This window comes from Polistes fuscatus, unplaced genomic scaffold (genome assembly GCF_010416935.1).
Source record: "Polistes fuscatus isolate 324 unplaced genomic scaffold, CU_Pfus_HIC Scaffold51, whole genome shotgun sequence".
Classification (NCBI taxonomy): domain Eukaryota; kingdom Metazoa; phylum Arthropoda; class Insecta; order Hymenoptera; family Vespidae; genus Polistes; species Polistes fuscatus.
Genome location: NW_025113131.1, coordinates 157501 through 179639, shown reverse-complemented (window position 1 = coordinate 179639; position 22139 = coordinate 157501). Strand labels below are relative to the sequence as shown.

Sequence of the window (22139 nt, the reverse complement as noted above, 5' to 3'; positions counted from 1 at the left end):
GGACAATTTTTCAAACTTAAATATAAAGAGCTTTTCTTTCAATCAAGAATTTTCTTTCGACACGGATGAAGTGATTACATTTTCATTACATTTGTGAAATCGGCAACAGGACAAATTTTTCACAAAAGAAGCTTTATAAGTTCCATTCCATCGTTGCATTATAACTTATATAAAAACAACAAAACTGGTGTGTGTACTTATGTACGCACGTAAGAAGTTATACTTCTTTGGCATACAAAAGCGAGTATAACCTCAATAACCTCAAAAATAACTTCAAAAAAATAACCTAAAAAAACATTATTATTATTATTATTATTATTATCAATATTATCATTATTAATTTTCATTGTTAATTTTTTATTTTCCTTATTTATTTTTACTTTATGTTATTATTATTATATTATTATTATTATTATTATTATTAATTTTCTTTTTACATAGAATATAGTTAATAAGGAAACCTGTTCCCCCACTCCCTGCTCGATGATCGATAATATTCGCTAATGCAAGCCGATTATATGTCTTTTGTTATTATATTTTTATTCATTTATTTATTTATTTAATTTTATAAATATATATAGCGTGACCAAGTAAAAGGGTGAAGGATTAACCCCTTGCACCATTTTGACGAGTCTGACTCGTGATGAAAATTTTAGGCCAAACATGACTGTTACGAGTCGGGCTCGTGGTCTTAGTTTTGAACATCTCGAATGGGATTGTGTGTGCCCACATTCTAGATAGCACCTGCTATCTAGAATATGTGCTAATAATAATAAAAAAAAAAAAACAAAAAGAAAAACAAAAAAAAGCATTTTTTAAAAGTTTTTGATTCACACAAATTCATTTTAATTTCACAAGAGTTCCATCACGTGAAGTAAATACGGACACGACTATCTTGCGCTCTGTCGTAAAAATAGGTTTCAAATTTCGGCACGCGCGCTCCGCCGCTCGCCTTTCACCGCGATGATCGAGGCAGCCGCGTTTGGCCTGGCGTTTCCTGAGGTTCCGAATAGTGCAGGGGTTAATAGTATGAGAAAATAAGCTACTAATTATTATTTGTTATTAAGTTAACAAAAAAGAGAAAGGAAAAATATTTTCAATCGATCGATATATTATATATATAAGAAAGAATAAAAAAATATAAAAATATGGATATCAGTCCACATTACATTTAAGGGAGATATATCGAATTACTTAATGCTTCAAAGGCCATGGCGCGATGTTAGAACTACTTCCCGCTCGATTATTTAAGGGGTTATACGCAGTTAGGATTTTCAAAAAATCGATTTTTTTTTTTTGCATTTTCGGAATGTACATATATTTAAGTATATTCTCTGAAAATTTGAAGTTGATCCGATAAATATTTTCAGAGATATACCTTAATTTGTAAGGCCGTGTCAGAGTGTTAGAAAGCAGATAGAGTAAGAACCATAGTCGCATGACTTTACCATAGTCGCATGACTTGGAACGAGCATGTATGAATGGGAAGATATTTATAAGACCGAAAGAGCCTGCGAAACACATTATGCTCGTAAAAACTTGAACGAACGATGGAAAATGGTGCATGCTCTCGTGCGTATTATACGTAGAGAGAGAGTATCTTCAAAGTTCGACTCGATAGTCGAGTTGGATAAATAATAATTGCTTGAAGAAATTTATCCATTCGTTATTTATGAGATAATTTTTCTCATACGAAACTATTTCTTTTTCGGTCGATAGAACGATCGGCTGAATCGAGTCTTATCGAATTTTCTTGTAACTATATCGTACTTTTAGTTGGTTGTCGCCAGACAATCGGCCGAATATTCGATATAAAAGATACAAACAAAAACAAATTTTGTTAAAAAGAAATTTTTTACCGTTGAGTTCATCTCGGCAATGCCGAAGGATGATACGAAATGGTTTCTCGAAACCAATATTAACGTTCGAATCTACCAATCCGTCCAAAAACTAAGTTTTTCGAGGAGAGGTGATTTCGGACGAGCTTTGGAGGTTTTCTCCCATAAGAGACCGTGCATTTAACCAGGCATCGCCGGACGCTCGGCGGCGTATTCGGTATATATAAGAGAATGCATGTTTTGGGTGTTCCAAAATGCCCCTTGAAGAAATACACGATATGTAGTGTATATATACATATATATTGTATATATATATATTATATATATTAATATTGACACATCATTACCACGGGTCGGTGTCTCTGACCGAATGGCCCATACGTGGTATCCTATTAAAAAGGTGGTTATCATCGTTGGTTTGTCCGTCGTTCCTTTCGAAATAACGCGGAAAATCACGTGATACTTACTGAGCATCGTCTCTCTCGAATCCGAGCAGAGCTAAGAAAAATATATTATAATACGATACAAAAGGCATATATCGAAGCAACCGAAGTGAGAGAAATTTATTTCTGTAACTCTCGTACGCTCGATAATGTCAAAAGCAGTTTTGACACTTATACCGAAACTCCCTTGAATGCCGAAGACAAGGGTTTTTCGGATAGAGACGCTGGTTCAACTCGTTGTCCGCGTCGATGATCATGGTACGTCTTCTGGCACTGAAATAATTTCATACCACTGGGAAATATCTGCTGCTCTCTCACAAATATAAATATATAAATGGGTATATTAAAAGTTCGTTGCTAAAATCTATATAAAATAGATTAAAAAGAAAATACCCAAAACCACTTAGTATGGTAAATTTTAAAAAACCCTACTTGATGACTTATTACTAAATGAAGACTATAAAAATCCATATAAAATTGGATTCAAAGTGGTTTAAAATAGTGTGGTGATCGGAGGAGGAAAAAGTGAGAGAGACCAGAGGGACGTTCCACGGTTGAAATAAAATTAAATAAGCATCGTCGTCGGCATACGTGTCGGCGACAAGAGTTGCAAAGAAAGAAAATAATATTCTTTCGTAAAAGAGCAAATTCAGCTCCCTGGTTGATCCTGCCAGTAGTCATATGCTTGTCTCAAAGATTAAGCCATGCATTTTTTTTTTTTTTTTTTTTTTTTCGTCAGGGGGAAAGACCTTCAAAAGGCCCCCTGGGCCCGGTACCCAAGGGAGTGTCGGATTTCTACCGACTAAAAAACCCACCTGGTGCAAATCATTCATTCGCTGGATGGGAGAGGCGGATCCGTGATATATGTCACAAAAACACACCAACTCTCCTGTACTTGCCAAATTCCTCCAACACGGAGTCCTCCGGCGATTGGATTAAGCTTATTATAAGGAGGTGAAAAGGTGAATTAGAATAAAATAAAACACGTGGTTGAGCCAATAAGTGCAATGCTTTATTGGCTCGTCAGGGAAAAGGCCTTGCGGCAAAAAACCCTGTTGTTATCAGTACAATGGACGACGATGGATAACGGACATAGTCCGTGATCACTTCTCGTCACGATTACCCGGTGGTAATCAAGTTGAAAGAAATAGAAATTATATCTCTCACCGTTAATTATCGCCTCTACTTCTCACTATCGTATTTATAATATCTGTAAGATAAATTCGCTTAACAGATAAACTCCTTGTCTTTCTATGCTCCTCTCGCTCTTTGCCTCCGATTAATTTGTCTCCAAGTGTCCTCGTAGGCGTCCAGCGGTGGACTAGACCGAATGTCTTTTCTAATGAGCCCTGCGGGGTGCTCTCACTCGACGGTCGAGTGGTGGGGGTTATAGATGCTAGTTACTAGTAACTCTCTATCGATTTAGTGTGCGCATAGTAATCTCGTATTTTAGTTACAATCGATTTTCGGCTATGATCGATTCCGATCGTACATACTCCCCCCGTTGAGAGGGTACCTATCAACAATATTCTTAACCTACGTAGGTATGACGTTAATTTCTTAATTCAGGTTACAATGGGTTTGTCGTAGATCGTTTAGCGTCGTTATAATGTCGCTGGCCAGGCGACTTATATATCTTGTATATCTTGTATATCTTGTACGTACAAGCTTATCTATTGCAAATTACATTATGTCTTAATATTTCGTCTAGCGTGCATATTTAAACTATTCATCTATCACTTAATAAAGGACAGATGGTTGTCGCGTTTCGCTTGATGTTTCCGTGAGTAGTTTTTATGGTTACTACCCGAACCACGTCGTCTTCTCCGGGATGGACGTCTATGATCCGTCCCAATTGCCACCTCATGCAGGGTTGATTTTTATCGATGAGGATGACTATTGTGTCCTTCTCCAGTTTATATTGGGAATTATTCCATTTCTGTCGTTTCTGCAGCTCGCGTAAATATTCGATGTACCACCGTCGCCAGAAGTCTTGTCGCACCTTTGTAATGTGCTTCCATGACGATAGTCGATTTATCGGCGTGTTTTCGTAGTTTTCTTCTGGTAGCATATTAAGAGGTCTTCCTACTAAAAAATGTGCAGGTGTTAGAGCTGTCGCATCGTTCGGATCTGACGAAATAGGGCATAAAGGTCTCGAATTTAATATGGCTTCGATTTCGATCGCGAATGTGTTCAGTTCCTCATATGTAAATAAGGTTTCTCCTACCACCCGTCTAAAATGGTGTTTGAATGACTTGACCGCGGCCTCCCATAGACCTCCGAAATGAGGTGATAATGGGGGGTTGAAGTGCCACGAGATTCTTTGGTCGGTCGCGTAATTATGGATCTTTGTTTTGTACTCTTCCGATTCGATTAACGCGTATAATTCCCTTAATTGGTTGTTCGCCCCGACAAAATTGGTACCGTTATCCGAATATACGTGCGATGGAATCGCTCTTCGCCCCGTGAAGCGTCGAAAGGCGGCCAGAAAAGCGTCTGTTGTCAAGTCGCTGACTAACTCGATATGCACGGCCTTTATGCACATGCAGACGAAGATGCACCCGTATACCTTCACGCGACCCTTATTTCGGTATTTCTTTTCTTTCACATAGAGTGGACCAAAGAAATCCACTCCAGTGTGGGAAAACGCGATGGTTTCTTGGACTCGAGATCTCGGTAGATCGCCCATTTTGTATTGTATGCCAGATGCACGGAATCGAATGCAACGTACGCAATGACGTACGATTTTTCGCACTTGATTCTTACCGTCCAAAAGCCAAAATCGTTGGCGTATAGCGTAGAGAGTAGTTTGTATGCCGGCGTGAAAATTTTGTTCATGGAATTTCCGGATGAGGAGATCGGTCACGTGGTGGTGCGATGGTAATAATATTGGACATTTCTCCTGGAAAGGTAAGTTCGCATTCTTTAATCGGCCTCCTACTCGAATCAAGCCCGTTTCATCGATGATTGGGTTTAGCGCGGCGAGTCTTGCGCCCTTTACTCCCCCCGATTCAGTTAATCTATCCTTTTCGGCGCGAAATTGTTCATTTTGTATGAGCCTGAGTACGTGTCGTTCTGTATCTATTATTTCCGCGGTCGAAATTTCTCCCCGATATGAATTGGTTTTGACCCATCTTCTACATCTAGCTGTGATTCTTAATAATCGCGTGTAGTTAGAGAATCTCCGAAAGATGCTCTCCGGTTCGATCCGTGTCATCAATAATGGAATTTTTTTAAGTTCGGGTAGTTCGTCTGTCTCTGTTTCGGTCTGAATTGGCCATTCAAGTTCCGGTCGGCGAAGCCAAGAAGGGCCATGAAACCACGAATTGTTTTTTATGAATTCGCGTGGAAGTTGTCCGCGAGATAATGCGTCCGCGGGATTGTTCTCTGTACGTACGTGCCGCCACGTGATCCCTACACAAATTTCCTGGATTTCGCGTACGCGATTCGCCGTGAATTGTTTCAACGTGTTGGGATCCCTTCTTAACCAACCTAATACAATCGTGGAATCGGACCAAAAGATTATCTTGTTAGGTCTTATTCCGCAAGATGCCCGTATCTCTCTATATAGTCGAGCAAGCGTTAATGCTCCACATAATTCTAATCGCGGTATGGTCGTGTCCTTAAGTGGAGCCACGCGGCTCTTCGCGCAGAATAATCGTACGTGTACGTTACCAACTTGATCTCGCGATCTTACATATAAACTGCCACCGTAACCCGCCTGACTCGCATCGCAAAATCCGTGGATTTGTACTTCATCGTGATTATCAATGATCAAACGTCTTTCAATGGTCAAATTGTCAATTAATTTTAATTGTTCCGCGAACCTTGTCCAGGAGGAATGCAACGCATTAGGTACCGACTCGTCCCATTCGACCTTAGTTTTCCAGCAATCTTGGATCAAGATTTTAGCTGTTAAGATAATGGGGCCTAATAATCCCAGTGGGTCATATATTTTCGCGATTTCCGACAGTATCCGACGTTTTGTGATTTTCTCATGAAGGTCTATCGGCGCGACTGTATAGATCAAATGATCATGATGTGTATTCCATGAAATTCCGAGTGTCTTTAGGATCGATGTTTCTCCGGAGAAGAATTCGACGTTAACCTTTTTTGTATCTAATTTATCGAGAATCGGCCTATAATTGGAAGCCCATTGCCGTATGTTAAAACCGCCTCGTTTTAATATCTCGATGGTCTGGTCTCGTATTCTCCCGAGTGTCTCTACATCGTCGGTTCCCGTGATGAGATCGTCGACGTATAAATCTCGGTTTAGAATCTCAGCTCCGAGGGGATAATTGACGCTTTCATCCTTCGCTAGTTGCTTTATGGTCCGAATGGCGAGAAAGGGTGCTGACGCTATACCGAATGTAACCGTATTGAGCTCGAACGTACGAATTCGATCCTTATGTATCCAAAATATACGTTGATATTGCCGATCGTCCGGATGTATCCATATCTGTCGATACATTTTCTCTATATCCGCGGTTAACACGTATCGATATGTACGAAATCGCAGTAAATGTTCCACTAATGTGTCCTGTATCGTAGGCCCGACTAACAATGTACTATTAAGGGAAATGCCCTGACTATTCTTTGCAGAAGCGTCGAATACGACTCGAACCTTCGTCGTTGTGCTGGTTGATTTAATAACGGCGTGGTGGGGAAGATAACAGCCGCCCGTCGGGTCGTCCTCGACAAGCGACATGTGTCCTAATGTTAAATATTCCTGCATGGTGCGCTCATACTCTTTCCGAAGTTCCGGGTTCGCGTTCAACTTTTTCCATAGGTTGTGGAAGCGACGTAAAGCTATATGATACAGCTCGCTGTAATCGTGTCCCTTTTCGCGGAATGGTAAACGCACTATATATCGTCCCGTTTCGTCGCGTTTTGTATTTTGAGTATAATGGGTTTCGCATTCTACTTCCTGTGTTCCTTCCGTTCGCGTCACGATCGCGTCCTCGATTAACCAAAACCTTTCTAATTGGTCTCTCAACTCTGTGGTCGCGAACAGTGCGGTTTTTTCTTTTGATTCTTCCGAGTCGATTCCGCCGACGACTACCCAACCTAACTGCGTCTTTTGAAGTATTAGATCGCCGCGGGCGCGTGACAAACGAAATTGTCCAACGGACATAAGGGATAACGTGGCTCCGGAACCTATCAAAATATCCACTGGTCGCGGTAAGTGAAACTGAGGGTCTGCTAATTTTCGATCGATTGGAATCTTAATAAGTTCTCGAGGAAAGACTTCGCTTGGAACTTGGTCGGCTATCTTGGGTACGATGAGTAATGAAAGGTTCCGTTTATATCGACTATCTAAGGATTGAATTGTTATCTCGATAATACCCGTCGATCGAGTTCGTGTATCATTAATGGCATTGATAGGAATTGAATACGGTCTGATTGGTAAACGTAATTCCTTCGCGACGTCTTCGGTTATAAAATGCGCTGCTGCGCAGGTGTCTAATAGTGCGCGGCATTGCTTATAAGTTCCGTCCCCCCTTCTCACGCGACACATCGCGCTCATGAGTAATTGAGGCGTTGTACCTCGCGGGTTAACGTGAAAAACTGGCCTAAGTCATAATGTTTTAGAATCGGTTTGAGACGCGGTCGCGACAGCTTCCCCTTTTGGCGACGGGCTTTCATAATTTTCCGCGTGATTATTCGAATCAGTCCTATGTAACGATGTATGATGCGGTCTGCAGCAAATCTGACAAAGTGGACTTGGACAGTTTCCTACATGTCTTTGTAAACAATTTGGACATAATCTCCGAGATTTTACTACTGTCCATCGCTCGAGCGGTGTCATGCGTCCGTATCGACTACAACGAAATAGTGCGTGAGAATTTCTTTTACAAAGGGTGCATTTCCGTTTAATCTCCGTGAGAAATGTACGGGTGGGTCTTACAATTTGTTGTTTCCGCGGTCGTAACGCGGTCGGTTCGGTGCGTTTACGTTTTTCGCGGGGCTCGTCTTTAATATCCGTCGTTAGCTTCTCCGAAGCACTGTATCGGTGATCTATCTCTTTTAAAAATTTATAAAGTTCCTTGAGGGTAGGGTAATCGTCCGAATTGAGTTGTCGATCCCATTCTTCCCGAACGCGACGAGGTAAAAGGCGCTCGATAACGCGCACTGTTAGGGCATGAGGCTCGTTAAACGAATCAATCATGTTGAGATATGCCTCCGTATCTCTTATGAGTTTCTGAATCCCTCTTGCCGAATCATCCTCGGAGTGTGTTAAATCCAGAATCGCGTCGAGAAGTCTTGCTAGCAGTACGCGTTTTCTATCGTATTTTTCTAATAATGCTTCCCACGCGAGTTTGTAATTCGACCCGTCCCCTGAATATAGTGTAATCACTTCGAGTGCACGGCCCTGCAATGCATCTCGAAGATAGGCGTGTTTTTCTAGATCGGATATGTCGGTCCGCGCGTCTATCAGAGTTAAAAAACCTTTCTTAAATTCTAACCATTTTTCTAATCTTCCATCAAATTTAGGTATCTCAATTCGTTTTAATTTAATCGGTCGTTCGGTCATACTCGTCTGATTTGAAATTATGCTGCTATCGTTCGGGATGTTAGCCGCGGGTACTGGATTTGGGTGAACTCTCGCTTCTATTGCATGGTACCGGCGTAATATTAACGTTACTTCTTGTATTTCTTCTTCCCCTAAATCCTTATCATCACACTCCAGTTGTGCTTGATCGTATGCTTCTAAGTGTTTCGTGATTTTCTTAAATCGACCTACTAATGTTATTTCATCTAATCTCTCCCCGGCAATTTCTTGTTCAAAAATTGTCAATTGCATTTTTAATGTCCTTCGTAACCGATTCAAACGTTCCTTCGGTTCCATCGTTTACCGGTTTTAATTATCTTACTTTTCGAAGATGGGTTAATGTAAATTATGTTGAATACGAAGATTTTAATATATGAATTTTTGTTATAATGCGTCGGGTTTCCGATTACGCGGTTACGGTCCTGAGCTGTGAGTTGGTAAAGGGGGGTGGTAAGTTTACCGAACGTAGGGTCTTACTGACGTCACGATTTCTTTGTCGCCTAATCTTATGTTTGAACAAGTGTACCGTTGCTGAGCGATGTAACCGTCGAAACTATTCTCGCCCTTTGTTCGTGAACAAAGCGATTTTCAAATTCTATTAATATACGTTACTTCGGTTAAAATTTGAAGTGGATTCGAATGAGTTGTTTCCGATTTTAATATACCGATTTAGTAAGAAAGATGAGAGAAAATAATAAAATTTATATTAGAAATTACGAACTTCTACGGGGTTCGAAGACGTAATTTCCTATAGAATATTTTATAATATTTAAAGTGGATACGCATAAACGTATGCACAAACGATGCAATCTACTTATCTCCCTTTCGAATCCTTTGTGATGACTAGCTCGACGTGGCAGCGTGTATGTTCAGGAACTAGATTTTCTCAGTGGCGATTCCGTATACGCAGCTTCACTCAAACCAGGAATCAGAAATTCACACCTCACAGGAGGCACCAAAATGTACTTGCCAAATTCCTCCAACACGGAGTCCTCCGGCGATTGGATTAAGCTTATTATAAGGAGGTGAAAAGGTGAATTAGAATAAAATAAAACACGTGGTTGAGCCAATAAGTGCAATGCTTTATTGGCTCGTCAGGGAAAAGGCCTTGCGGCAAAAAACCCTGCTGTTATCAGTACAATGGACGACGATGGATAACGGACATAGTCCGTGATCACTTCTCGTCACGATTACCCGGTGGTAATCAAGTGGAAAGAAATAGAAATTATATCTCTCACCGTTAATTATCGCCTCTACTTCTCACTATCGTATTTATAATATCTGTAAGATAAATTCGCTTAACAGATAAACTCCTTGTCTTTCTATGCTCCTCTCGCTCTTTGCTTCCGATTAATTTGTCTCCAAGTGTCCTCGTAGGCGTCCAGCGGTGGAATAGACCGAATGTCTTTTCTAATGAGCCCTGCGGGGTGCTCTCACTCGACGGTCGAGTGGTGGGGGTTATAGATGCTAGTTACTAGTAACTCTCTATCGATTTAGTGTGCGCATAGTAATCTCGTATTTTAGTTACAATCGATTTTCGGCTATGATCGATTCCGATCGTACATCTCCCATCCCGATGAGCCTGGCCGGTGTTTTGCCATGCTCTCTTCATTCATACAAAACACTCACACCTTAAAACTACCTAACTACTCCGCCTCACGGTCTTCCGGAGGCGCAACTTACTCTACCTATATATGTATATGTACAAACCCGACCATCCATCCCAAGATGCACTGGTCGGGTTTACGCATCCCATGCATCCGCATGCAACACTCATCTCGGGGGAAGCGACGCGCTAGACTGGGCCAGGCGCCGCCAAAGCTGCCCGGAGCCTCGCCCGGGGGGGCCGCCTAGGAGCTAGTCTCCTTTGCGGCCCAGCATACATTCTTCTCCTATTGAGAAATTCTCTTTCTCTCACTCTCTCAGCATCTTCCTTAGCCTTTATTACTAGTCCTGAAAAGGACTGGAATGCAGCCCACGCCCCCGGGGTAACCAGGGACAGCCCAACTATCCCGGGGAGGGTGAGCTGCACCCCCCCCAACTCCCTAACCAAGGAATCCCTCGCATTCGTCTACGCAGGGCATTCGATCAGGGTGTGTTCCGCGTCGTCATTATCCGCACCGCAGTGAAAGCACCGCGGGGAGTCTGTCTTCCTGATACCATACAGGTACGCGGGAAAACAGCTATGGCCAGTCATCAGCTGAGTGGTGTGGAAGGTCGTTTCCAAAGAGAACGGCCTTCCAACCCACTCCTCCAACCCGGAAGCGATGGCTGCCCTCACGCGCACCCCTGTTGCTCCGATTGTTCCAATGAGACCTAATTCTTCTTCCTTCCATGCTGCAATTGCCCTCCTCTTGGCAATGGCACCCAGCACGGCCCTTGTGCTAGGGGAAACGGGATCCTCCGTCTCCCTGACCGCTGCGTATACATCCGCCAGCTGCGGTGCCAGATGGTCGAGGGGAATGATCCCCGCGACCATCATTGCCGCATGGAAGGATACCGTTCTATAGGCGCAACACACCCTGATTGCTACCCTTCTCTGCAAGGCCCGAACAGCTCGCCTGACCCTCTGATCTTCCGCAACAGCGCGCCACCACACCGGAGCACCATAGAGGAGCACGGAGTGGATAACGCTGCTGTAGAGTCGTCGCTTCTTCTCCCTCGGCCCGTGGAGGTTCGGAAGGATCCTCTCAATAGACCGAAGGATCCCCTGCACTTTCGGGATTAAGGCCTCGAAGTGGGGCCTAAATGTCAAGCCTGAATCTAAAACTATGCCAAGGTATTTAACGCTGGGCTTCACTGCAATACAAACCCCCCTGAGTCTGATTACAGGGGGGGGAGCATTCCTGCGTCTGCGGAAGGCAGAGGCAGGGAAGGTCATTGCCTCCGTCTTCTGCGGCGCCACTTTAAGGCCCAAACTCTCGATTTCATTCACAAGGACCTCGAGGTCCCTTTCACACGCTAACACCGCACTAGATAGGTCCCGCCCCGCTGAAAGGAGGGCCGTGTCGTCCGCGTAGCAAACCACACGAGACCCCCCCGGCAGCGGGACCCGGAGGACCCGATCGTAGGCGATGTTCCAAAGTGTGGGACCCAGGACGGAGCCCTGTGGGACCCCACACGTCATTCTTACATTATAGACGTTGCCCTGTCCTCCGATTAAGGACAGGAGCCGATCTCGAAAATAGTCCTTAATGATATTTACAAGGTAGGTGGGGAAGCCACTTCCCTCCATAGCCTCTATCACAGTCACCCAGGGGAGCGAGTTAAAAGCGTTGGCGACGTCCAACGACACTAGGACGCCAACCCGTCCACCACTCGCGCACTCCTGTATATAATCCCTCACCTCGCCGATGGCCCCGAGGGTAGAGTAACCCACCCTGAAGCCATGTTGACGGGGCGAAAGGACACTTCTTAATTCTAAAAACTCGCTCACCCTGGTGACGATAACTCTTTCAAATAGCTTCCCCACCTCGTCCAGCAGGCATATCGGCCTGTACGAGCCGGGCGTGTCCTCGCTACAGTCATACCTTTTCTCAATGAGGACGAGTTTTGACTTCTTCCACGCCCGTGGGAACACTCCCCTCCTTAGGAGCATGGTGAAGCACCTCGCCAGGCCCCTACCGCAATGGATGGCTGCTCTCTTAACCACCAGGCCAGGGATCCCATCGGGTCCCGGTGCTCTCCCGAGACCGACCTTTAGAGCGGCCCTATGCACCTCCTCAACGGAGACGACGATATCGTCCGTGTCTTCCGCGTTGTTATTTGGGGCAATTGGACACCCGTCCCCCAGGAATAGTGCCGCCACAATTCCCATCAGGAGAGAAGGATCCAGTGTCTCAGTAAGGGGGGGGACACCGCGAGCCCTTAGCTTGTTCATCACTAGCTTGTAAGGTCTCCCCCAGGGATCTTCCTCGATGGTAATGAGGAAGTCCCTCCAGGCCGAAGCCTTGGCCTTTCTGATGGCACGGACCAGACTCCTCCTAGTTTCCCTCCTGTCCATCAAACACTCACCAATCCTGTCCAGATCCCCACTACGCCTGGCCCTTAGGTAGCGCCTTCTCGCCGCCGTAGCCGCCCTCCGTAGGGCCGCAATTTCCAGCGACCACCACGGCACCGCACGTCCCCAGTTTACCGTAGATCTAACCCTCGGCATGGCTATTTCACATGCCCTCAGTAGGGTTTTATTTGCCCACTTCACTAAGTTTTCTACACTGGCACCATTGTCCCGTGTCCAGTTACCGGACACGAGGGCTGCGGCGAGTCTATCCTCGTCCACAGCCCTCGTATCCCACCTTGGGAAGGTTCTATCCCTGGAGCGAAGGCCTCGGAAGCCTGCAGCCTCGTGCCTATACTTAAATATATATATAAATGGTCCGGAAGGGACTCAGCCTCATCCACCCTCCTGTCCGATAAGCGGACACTAGCTGCCGGAGATCCCCACGTAAGGTCTACAACGCTCGACCCTTGCGGCCGAACGCACGTGGGGTGGCCAACCTGGTTACCCAGGCTTAGGTTCAACCTATTGGCCCACATACAGAACAACTCACCCCTTAGGTTGCTTCTGCCTTCCGGATCCCATCTAGGGAACCGGGCATTAAAGTCCCCGGCAACCAGCGCTGGAAGAGCGGGAAATGTTCCTAAGAGCTCTTCGAGCTCATCAAGGAGTCTACAAAAACTATTAATATTCTCGCTGGGAGGAAAGTAGACAGAAACTACCAGCGAGTCCCCTTACTTAGCGGCTACATAAAACAAACCCCTGCGCACCAAGCTACAGGTTCCTCCGCCTTTGCCCGCAACAATCGCAGAGAGGGGCGACCCCCCCAGGGATGAGAACCATTTCTCATCCCCAGGAGGGACCCACCACGGCTCCGACACTATCGCGATGTCCGCACCAATCTCCCTCATCCGCTGGCCCAACAAGTCCTGGGCGCGACGCGCATGATTAAGGTTGATTTGCACTACCTTTGCCATAATAGTAGCTAACTTAAATCGTTTATAAACTACATGGAGGGGCAGGATTCACCTGCTCGACCTCCATGTCGTTTTCAACACTCGGACCCGCACTTGGACCCGCACTAATCACAACACTCTTTGTTTGTGATCTAGTTTTGTCGCCTGCACTACCCAGAACGTCAATGTCACGTCCTGACGTGTCCCGTCGACCCGCAGCTACCCCCAGGATTATATCCCTCCCCCTGATAGGAGGCACCAAAGGGCACTCCCAGGACCCGGCCCTGTGAGAGATTTGGGAGCGCCCCGCCTCCACGCAAATCGGGCACTTGGGTTTGTCCCCACAGTCCTTAGCCACGTGCCCTGGCTCCCCACATCCAAAACATACGCCCATCCTGGCGCTCGGCGCCGGACAAGAAGCCGCCACGTGGCCCCTCGCCAGGCACCTGTGGCATCTAAGGGGCCTGGGTCTGACCGGGAACACCCGGACCCTGCTCCACCCCACGAGGATGCTACCTTTTCCTACGGCAGCTTGGCAAAGTGCCGTCGGGGCCACAATTGTGGCCTCATAACGGCCACCCCTGCCCAGATGAATATCTCCCATACTAATAAGGTTGGGGTCAATTCCCGCCCTACCCTCCAACAACCCGCACCTGATGGCCGTCAGGGTGGTAGTCGGGTAAATCCCCACTAGTTTGATGGGGCTAGTTCGTTGAGGCCTAGCTATTTTGGCCTCCGGCAGGACTCCCCTCAGGGCCTGCGCCACTTTGTCTGCCTTTGCATTCGCGTCCTTCCCCCGGACCTGCCAGATAAAAAATCAGGTCAGACCACGCCTATAGGAGAGCCCCTTAGCCCCAATCTCCTCCAGGTTGACGCATGTTTCAACTTTGTTAAGTGCCTCTAAATACGAAGCCCCTTCTGTGCATGTGAGAGACACCGCTGCGGTCTCCCTTATTCTTCTTTTCTTGTTCTTCTTCTTCTTCTTCTTCTTCTTCTTTCCGGTTTTATCCTCCACCACAGGGTTTCGCCCCCCGCACGAGGACGGACAGAAGGGGCAACCCTCCCGGCATCCGCCCGTGCAGGCAACGACCCCCCAGCGGGCGCAGCAGTCTTACCCCTCCTTCTGACTTCTACGAAGCCGTCCCCGTCCGGGACAGAGGCCAGAGGCGTCGGCGTCGGCGGCGGGGGAGCAACCCGCAGCCGGGCTGTGACCTGGGCGTAAGAGCCCCGTCCCCCCTTTATCTCGATCAGTTCTTCTTGGATATTTATCATAGGACTTCCGGTAGGAGCGCGGAAAAAAGTGGTCGTTTGGAAGAAAGATTCTAGAGAAAAATTGATAAGTGGAAGTTTAAAGGGTAAAAGGAAGAACAACTGGAATAGAGAAGGAAGGGTAAAAGTAAAGAAAGCAGTTTAAGAGGTCTGTAAGGATTATGTGAGTGTAGAGTGGAAGAAAAAGTGTAAAATAGGGAGGACGCCTGATAAAGTGAGGTTAGGATAGAGGATAAAGCGTTGGTAGAAGAGTCGATAAGGAAGATTTCTGTCATACCAAGGAGAATTATTAAGATGAACGGTAATACAAGCGGAAACATCAAAACAAGGAGTAAGGCAGACAAAAAGGAGATGGAACAGTCGAGGTTATGCTTCGAGAAGGATAACCAGGATAGTAGAGAGATGAATGAGAAGTTGGGCAGAATGGAAAAGAAAATAGAAAGTTTGATTAGCATTTTAGAAAAAAGGGAAGAGGAATGGAAAGAGGAGAAGAAATTGTGGATGAGAGAAAGGCAACAATGGATGGAGGAAAAGAAATCACTGGAACAGAGAATATACAGGCTAGAATGGGTTAAGGAAAGAGGTGAGAGAGAGAAGAGAAGGAATAATATTGTGATAAGGGGTACAAACATGGAGAAGGAAAATTTGGAAAAAAAGGTGGAGGAGTTTATCGAAAAGAATATTAAAGTAAAGGTTAAAGTGGAGAAAGCTACAGAAGTAAGAGTGAGTAAGGGGCAGAGGGAGAAAAAATTAGTGGTAGTAAAGCTGGAGAATAAGGAAATGAGGGATCAGGTAATGAGGAATAAGAAGTACTTAGAAAGAGGAGTGTATATAGATAGGGACATGACGATAAAGGAAAGGGAGATCCAGAGGATGATTTTAGATAAGGCAAGAGAACAGAGGTGTAAAGGAAAAAGAGCTAGAGTAGGTTATATGAGGATATTAATAGAAGATAGATGGATGAGGTATGATGAGTGGAGGGAGGAGTTTGTGGAGGAGGGAAAGGAGAGAAGGAAGGATTGAGAGGAACAGGAAGTTAGAAAGGAGGAGGAGGAGAGGAAAAAAGAATGAGTATGTGTGTGTGGAATATAGCGGGGGTGTTAAGTAAGGACAAAGAAGTGTGGAAGTATCTGAGTGGTTTTGAGGTGGTAATATTAGTAGAGACATGGTTGGAGAAAGATAAATGGGCAGGGTTAGAAGGGAAATTGCCAAGAAAGTTTGAGTGGAAATGTGTAGCAGCAACAAGAAATTATAGTAAAGGCAGAGCAAAAGGAGGAATAATAGTAGGAATTAGTAAAAGGGTGATGGGTAGGAAATTTGAGGTTTGGAGTGAGAATATAGTTATGCAGGAGATAAGGCAGGGAGGACAGATTTGGAAAATAGTAGGGGTGTACAGCCAAGATATAGTAAGGACAATGGAAATTATAAGAGGAAAAGTAAAGTCAAAGAAAAAGGATGCGTTTTGTTAGTGGGAGATTGGAATGCAAGAACCGGTAATGAGGGAGGATGGGTAGAGGAAACGGATAGGGAAAGTAAGAGAGTTAAAGTAAGACAGTCAAAAGATGAGACAATAAATGAGGAAGGAAGAAGACTTGTAAAGGAAATAGCAGAAGAAGGATGGTGCATAGTAAATGGGCAGAAAGGAGAGGAAGGAGAGTTCACATATATTGGTAGCAGAGGGGAATCGGTGATAGATTATGCAATTGGGAATCAGGAGGCTTTTGACCAGATAAAGGAAATGAGAATAGGGCATAGAACGGAGGCAGATCATATGCCGTTAGAAGTATACTTGGAGGAAGAAGTAAAATTAAAGGCAGAGGAAGAGAAGGTAGAAAAGGAGATAGAAAGAAGAATTTGGTCCAGGGAGGTGATTGAGCAGTATCATGAAAGGTGTAAAGGTTGGTTGGGAAAAGAAGAGGAGATAGAGGGAAGGTGGGAAGAGATAAAGGAGGTAATAGAAAGAGCAGTACCCAAAATGAAGAAGCGAGTCAAGACATGGAAGTTGGGAGATAGAAAATGGTATGATAAGGAATGGAAAGGAAAAAAGAGGGAATTAAGGAAAATTCTGAAGTCATGGAGGAAAAAGGAAGTACAAAGGAGTTTTTATTAAGGCAAAAAAAGAGAGTACAGGAATTGGTGTGAAACAAAAAGGAAAAGGTTTGAAAGTTTAGAAGAGGAGAAGTTAAAAAATGCAACAGGTGAAGGAGAGGTATGGAGTATATTAATAGGTTCAGAAAGAAGCGGAAAGAAGAGATAAGCAAAAAGATCAGGATAGAACATTGGAGAAAACATTTCATGGAAAAGTTAGGAGGAAAGGAAAGAAGGGGAAGAGAACAGAGGGAATGGAGGAGGGAAGAGGTAGAACAGCAGATAGAGGAGCAAGAAGAATTGGTCAAGGAAGAATTTTTGAGACAGGTCAATAAACTTAAGTTAGGAAAGGCACCGGGGGAGGATAAGTTAGAAAATGAAGTGTGGAAATATATGCCAAAAGAAGTGGAGACAGCGCTGTGGGAGTTGTTGAGGAAAATATGGAAAGAGGGGGAAATACCGGAACAGTGGAGAAGAGGGTCAATGTGCATGATTTATAAAAAAGGGGATAAAGATATTATAGAAAATTACAGAGGAGTAACTTTAACTTGCACAGCATATAAAATATATGCTAGTATGTTGAACGAAATGTTGAAAAAGAAGATAGAGGGTAAATTAGCGGAGAGCCAGTTTGGTTTTAGAGAGAAGAGAGGAGTAGTAGAGGCGATATATACAGTTAAACATATAGTAGATGATAAACTAAGTAAACCGAAAGGAAAATTTTTGCATGTTTTGTTGACCTTAAGGAGGCGTTTGACAGAGTGGATAGAGAAGTATTAAAAGAGAGGTTGAGGGAGATGGGGGTGGGAATTAAGCTAAGTAGGAGGATTATGGACATTTACAAAGAAACAATAAATGTAATCAAAGTAGGAGAGGAAGAAGCGGAGGAATTTTTGACGGAAAAGGGAGTAAGACAAGGATGCCCGTTAAGTCCAACTTTGTTTAATGTGTATATGGCGGACTTAGAAGAGGAGATGAGAAAAGGGCAAGAAGGAGGATGTAGAGTTGGGAACGAGAAGGTGTGGAGCGTATCATATGCGGACGATATTGTATTGATTGCAGATAGAGAAGAAGAATTGAAAGGTATGCTAGGAAGGTTTAAGAAATACCTGGAAAGGAAGAAGATGATATTAAGCGATACAAAAACGAAAATTATGGTATTTGAAAAAAGAAAAGGTAAGGATAGATTGTGGAAGTGGGGTGATAGAGAATTAGAGGAAGTGGAGGAGATAAGATACCTAGGTTATATACTACAGAAGAATGGAAGGAATGAGAGGCACATGGAGGAGAGGAAGAGGAAAGCACTAATCGTAATGAAGAATGCGTGGAGTATAGGAGAAAGGATATTTAAAAAAAGCTACAAAAGAAAAAGAAATTGTTTAGAGCGTTAGTGGAAAGTGTAGCGTTATTTGGAGCGGAAATATGGGGATGGGAGGAAGATGAGAGGCTGGAAAGTGTACAAAGAAGATATATGAAATGGACCTTAGGGTTAGATAGTAATACGCCAAATTATATAGTGGAGGAAGAATGTAAATATGAAAAAATGAGAATTAAAGCATTAAGAAGAGCGTTAAAATTCGAAGAGAAGATAAGGGATTCGGATATAAAATTGGTGAAAGCATGTATAAGAGAAAGAGAGAAAATAGGGAAAGAGTCAACGATGAGGGTCGGAATAATAAGAAGAGAGAGAATGAAGGAATCAAGATATATGAGAGGTATGGAGTTCAAAGAGGAGGTAAGAGAAAAGATATTATTGAACATGGAAAGGAAATTCAAGGAAGAGAGAAGGGATAAGATAGGTAATTCAAGGTATAATGTGATATACAAGTATATAAGAGTAGAGGAAGAACCAGAGTATTTGAAAAAGGATATGTCAACGAGGGATAGGAAAATAATAGCAAGATTCAGATGCGGGAATGAATGCAAAAGCAGAGAGTTTTGGAAAGGGGAGGAGGAGAAGAGGTGTAGATTGTGCAATGAAGGAGAGGAAGATTACATGCACATACTGGGAACATGTGAAGTAACGAGGAGCGAGGTTGGAATAGAAGAGATACTAAGTCAGGATGCGAAGGAGGCAGAAATATTAAAACGAGTGATAGGAAAGAGAAGGGAAGCGGAGAGGGTTTGAGAGAAGAGTGTTAAGATAATTTTTGTTTGTTTTTATATTAAGTCAGCTATTAAGTTGAATTTGTTAATATTAAGTTGCTATGTTGGTAATATAGTTTATCTAGGATGTTATATATAATATGTTTATGGTTAAATGGCAAAGTATTGTAAGATATTGTAGAAGGGAGATTGTAAGGGAAGTCCTCCAAACCCGAAAGGGGCGGAGTAAGAATAAATAAATAATAAAATATTTATCATAGACTTGGACAGCTCGGCGAGGATTCTCGCCGTCACCTTGCCGTCCAAATCTTCCTCTTTCCTGGCAGCAACTAGCCTCCCCTCTGCGAAAGACCGGGCCTGGTTTGCTGCAACTGCAACTGCTCTAGTTGGGGCATTCGCAGTATTCCCCAGTTTCGCTTTTTCGAGAAGCGCATCTTTTCGTTTCAGCTCACGCCTGAGACGCGTGCACTCCTCTTCAACTTGTTTGAGCCTGTTATTGGTGGCTCTCGCTTCGGTGCGCAGCTGCTCTAGCGACTCCCATATATCGGAGCCGCAGTTCGCCCTGTTGCGAGCCTGCAGCTCCCTAGCAATTTCCGCAATCCCCAGGTTACAATTTTTGATTCTTCCGGAAATCTCCCCTTTAATGTTGCCGCAGGTCTTCCTTCTAACCTCGGCCTCGGCGGCATGATCCAAAATGAAGTCGATTAACCTCCCGGTCTCCAAACTGGAGACTGATGGCCCCTCTGGAACGACCCCATACATATTTGTGAGATCAATCACCTCATCCTCCGATGACGAGGTGTAGGCAACTGGTCTTGCCCTCTTCTTCATAAATCGGACTGGAATTGTGTCCGATTCCATCTCCTCAATGCACCTGATAGTGCACTTTGGCCCCTCTTCCAAGGAGCGCCCTCGCCTTCCTGTAGCATTGGTCATTCCGCAGGCCAGGTCGCCTACCCGCGGACAACTTCCCGAGGCAGTAACCAGAGTCTGGGCCGGGTTGCCTACCGCAGTGCCGCGGCACTGCCGATGTTACCGGGTAGATGACCAAACTTGATCATTTAGAGGAAGTAAAAGTCGTAACAAGGTTTCCGTAGGTGAACCTGCGGAAGGATCATTAACGTAACAAAAGTTGCTCGAACGAGCAACGAGAATGAAAGAACGAACAAACAAACAATCGAACGAATAAACGTGACTTTATAAGTTACGCAGTAAGAATAGACGCGATGCTTCATAAGTCGTTAAAAGCTTATCGAGGCATCCGTTGGAATTTGAACGAAAGCTTTGGAAGGCACGAGATAGCACTCGTGAATTCTATTAGCTTCGGAGTCTAGCTGATGAACCGGTGCAACCTGTGCCGCGGTCGAATCGAACTTATACGACGATGCTTTAGCGCGTCTTTGAAATACGCGTTAACGTCAGAATCGTTAATCGACCCGGCGAGAGACGTGGATATTTGTGTAGCGTGCCCGAGGACGCCGCCACGTCGATGGTTTATTATATATTTTTAAAGATTCATTCGCCCGGATTCGTAGCAAATCTCAATCCTCTTTTCTCATTTTTTCGAACGACCGAGAAGAGTTGACGAGAAGACTCCACCTCGTCGCCTTAACTGTCATAGACATTATTATATGCGTTTGACGCCTGTAAACATGCTTTTTCAGTTAAGGGACGATACCCATGCTTGGTTAACGCCGAGTATTATGAGATACGGTAATATAACGTACGCCTGAAAAACGTACAGATTATATACGATTACCCTGAACGGTGGATCACTTGGCTCGTGGGTCGATGAAGAACGCAGCTAATTGCGCGTCAACTTGTGAACTGCAGGACACATGAACATCGACATTTCGAACGCACATTGCGGTCCACGGATACAATTCCCGGACCACGCCTGGCTGAGGGTCGTTTAACTAAACGATACTGCTTGCGCAAGGGGACGACTTTCGTCCTTGTCGTAGAGCGTTTATTGGGTTGTTCGTTGGCAAGAGAAAACAGAGTCTCTTGATAAGAGAGATTTGACGTTCTCGCGCCGACGTCGCCTTAAATAAATTATGAGTATTAAGTACAGAAATAAATAATTGAGAGAAGGAGAGGAAATAAATGGAAGAAAATTCGAACTGTACGAGCAAAACGTAAAGAAAAGAGTTAACGGGTGGAATTTGAACTTATAATTTACGTTTACACGTAATAACACCCTAAGCTCTTTTCTGCCGATAGAGAGATGATTCTCGAACGATAAAATAGCGAGTTGGAGATTGGGGGCGATTGAACGAAAATCGTAAAAAGGCGCTGAATAATATATGGATCGACGTTACGACGACGAACGAGAAGGGAGAGAGGATGATATATTAGCTTACGTTGACAACGCCATATAAGTCGAGAATAGAACGATTGACGAAAATTTAATTTTCATATATCGACGAGGCAAATTCGAACGCAAACGATAAGCAATCAACTCTCTCTCTCGATTTAAATATCGTATGTCATCCAGTTTCGGCTCGAAAGTTTAAAGAGCGGTGTTTATAATATAAGACCCGTAAAAATTATACTTCGAGCGGGCCCTTTTAACGATCGGTGTTTAGTTCTTTGAACAGAATTTTGTAGAACTAACGTCGCGCTTTCAATCTCTTTCGCTAAAAATGGTCGCTGACGTCTGTCGAACGATAAAAACAGAATCGTGCGCCCGGTGGTACGTTTTGTCCACAAATATTTGTTGTTTAACATGCAACAAAGTTTCGAACGAACGAGAACACCGTTGAGCGACACGATTCGCAAAGAGCGACGTCTCGAACTTTTTGTGCGACTAGCGGGGCGAGTTCTCTTAGAACTTGGAAGCATCCAACGATTGAAATTAAATTAATATTTAACTTTGTCGGATGTTTA

At 44.3% G+C, this 22139-nt stretch overlaps 4 protein-coding genes and 1 non-coding gene across 5 annotated transcripts; 2 read left to right on the top strand and 3 right to left on the bottom strand.

Annotated features, from left to right (window-relative positions):
* Positions 1-4010: 4010 nt before the first annotated feature.
* Positions 4011-7799, bottom strand: LOC122522719. The gene has a single exon (XM_043644001.1). The coding sequence runs from the start codon at positions 7797-7799 to the stop codon at positions 4011-4013; it is 3789 nt and encodes a 1262-aa protein (XP_043499936.1).
* A 60-nt stretch (positions 7800-7859) lies between these two features.
* LOC122522717 lies at positions 7860-9131 on the bottom strand. The gene has a single exon (XM_043644000.1). The coding sequence runs from the start codon at positions 9129-9131 to the stop codon at positions 7860-7862; it is 1272 nt and encodes a 423-aa protein (XP_043499935.1).
* A 4699-nt stretch (positions 9132-13830) lies between these two features.
* LOC122522716 (zinc finger CCHC domain-containing protein 13-like) lies at positions 13831-14391 on the bottom strand. Its single transcript, XM_043643999.1, has one exon. It carries the CDS (start codon positions 14389-14391, stop codon positions 13831-13833), a length of 561 nt encoding a protein of 186 aa, XP_043499934.1.
* Positions 14392-18229: 3838 nt separating this feature from the next.
* LOC122522715 lies at positions 18230-19272 on the top strand. Its single transcript, XM_043643998.1, is given in 2 exon segments — positions 18230-18512; positions 18515-19272. Coding segments are annotated over 2 exon segments (1041 nt in total).
* A 1734-nt stretch (positions 19273-21006) lies between these two features.
* On the top strand, positions 21007-21161 carry LOC122522727. The gene has a single exon (XR_006305138.1). It is a non-coding gene; the product is annotated as a 5.8S ribosomal RNA (ribosomal RNA).
* The last annotated feature ends 978 nt before the right edge of the window (positions 21162-22139 follow it).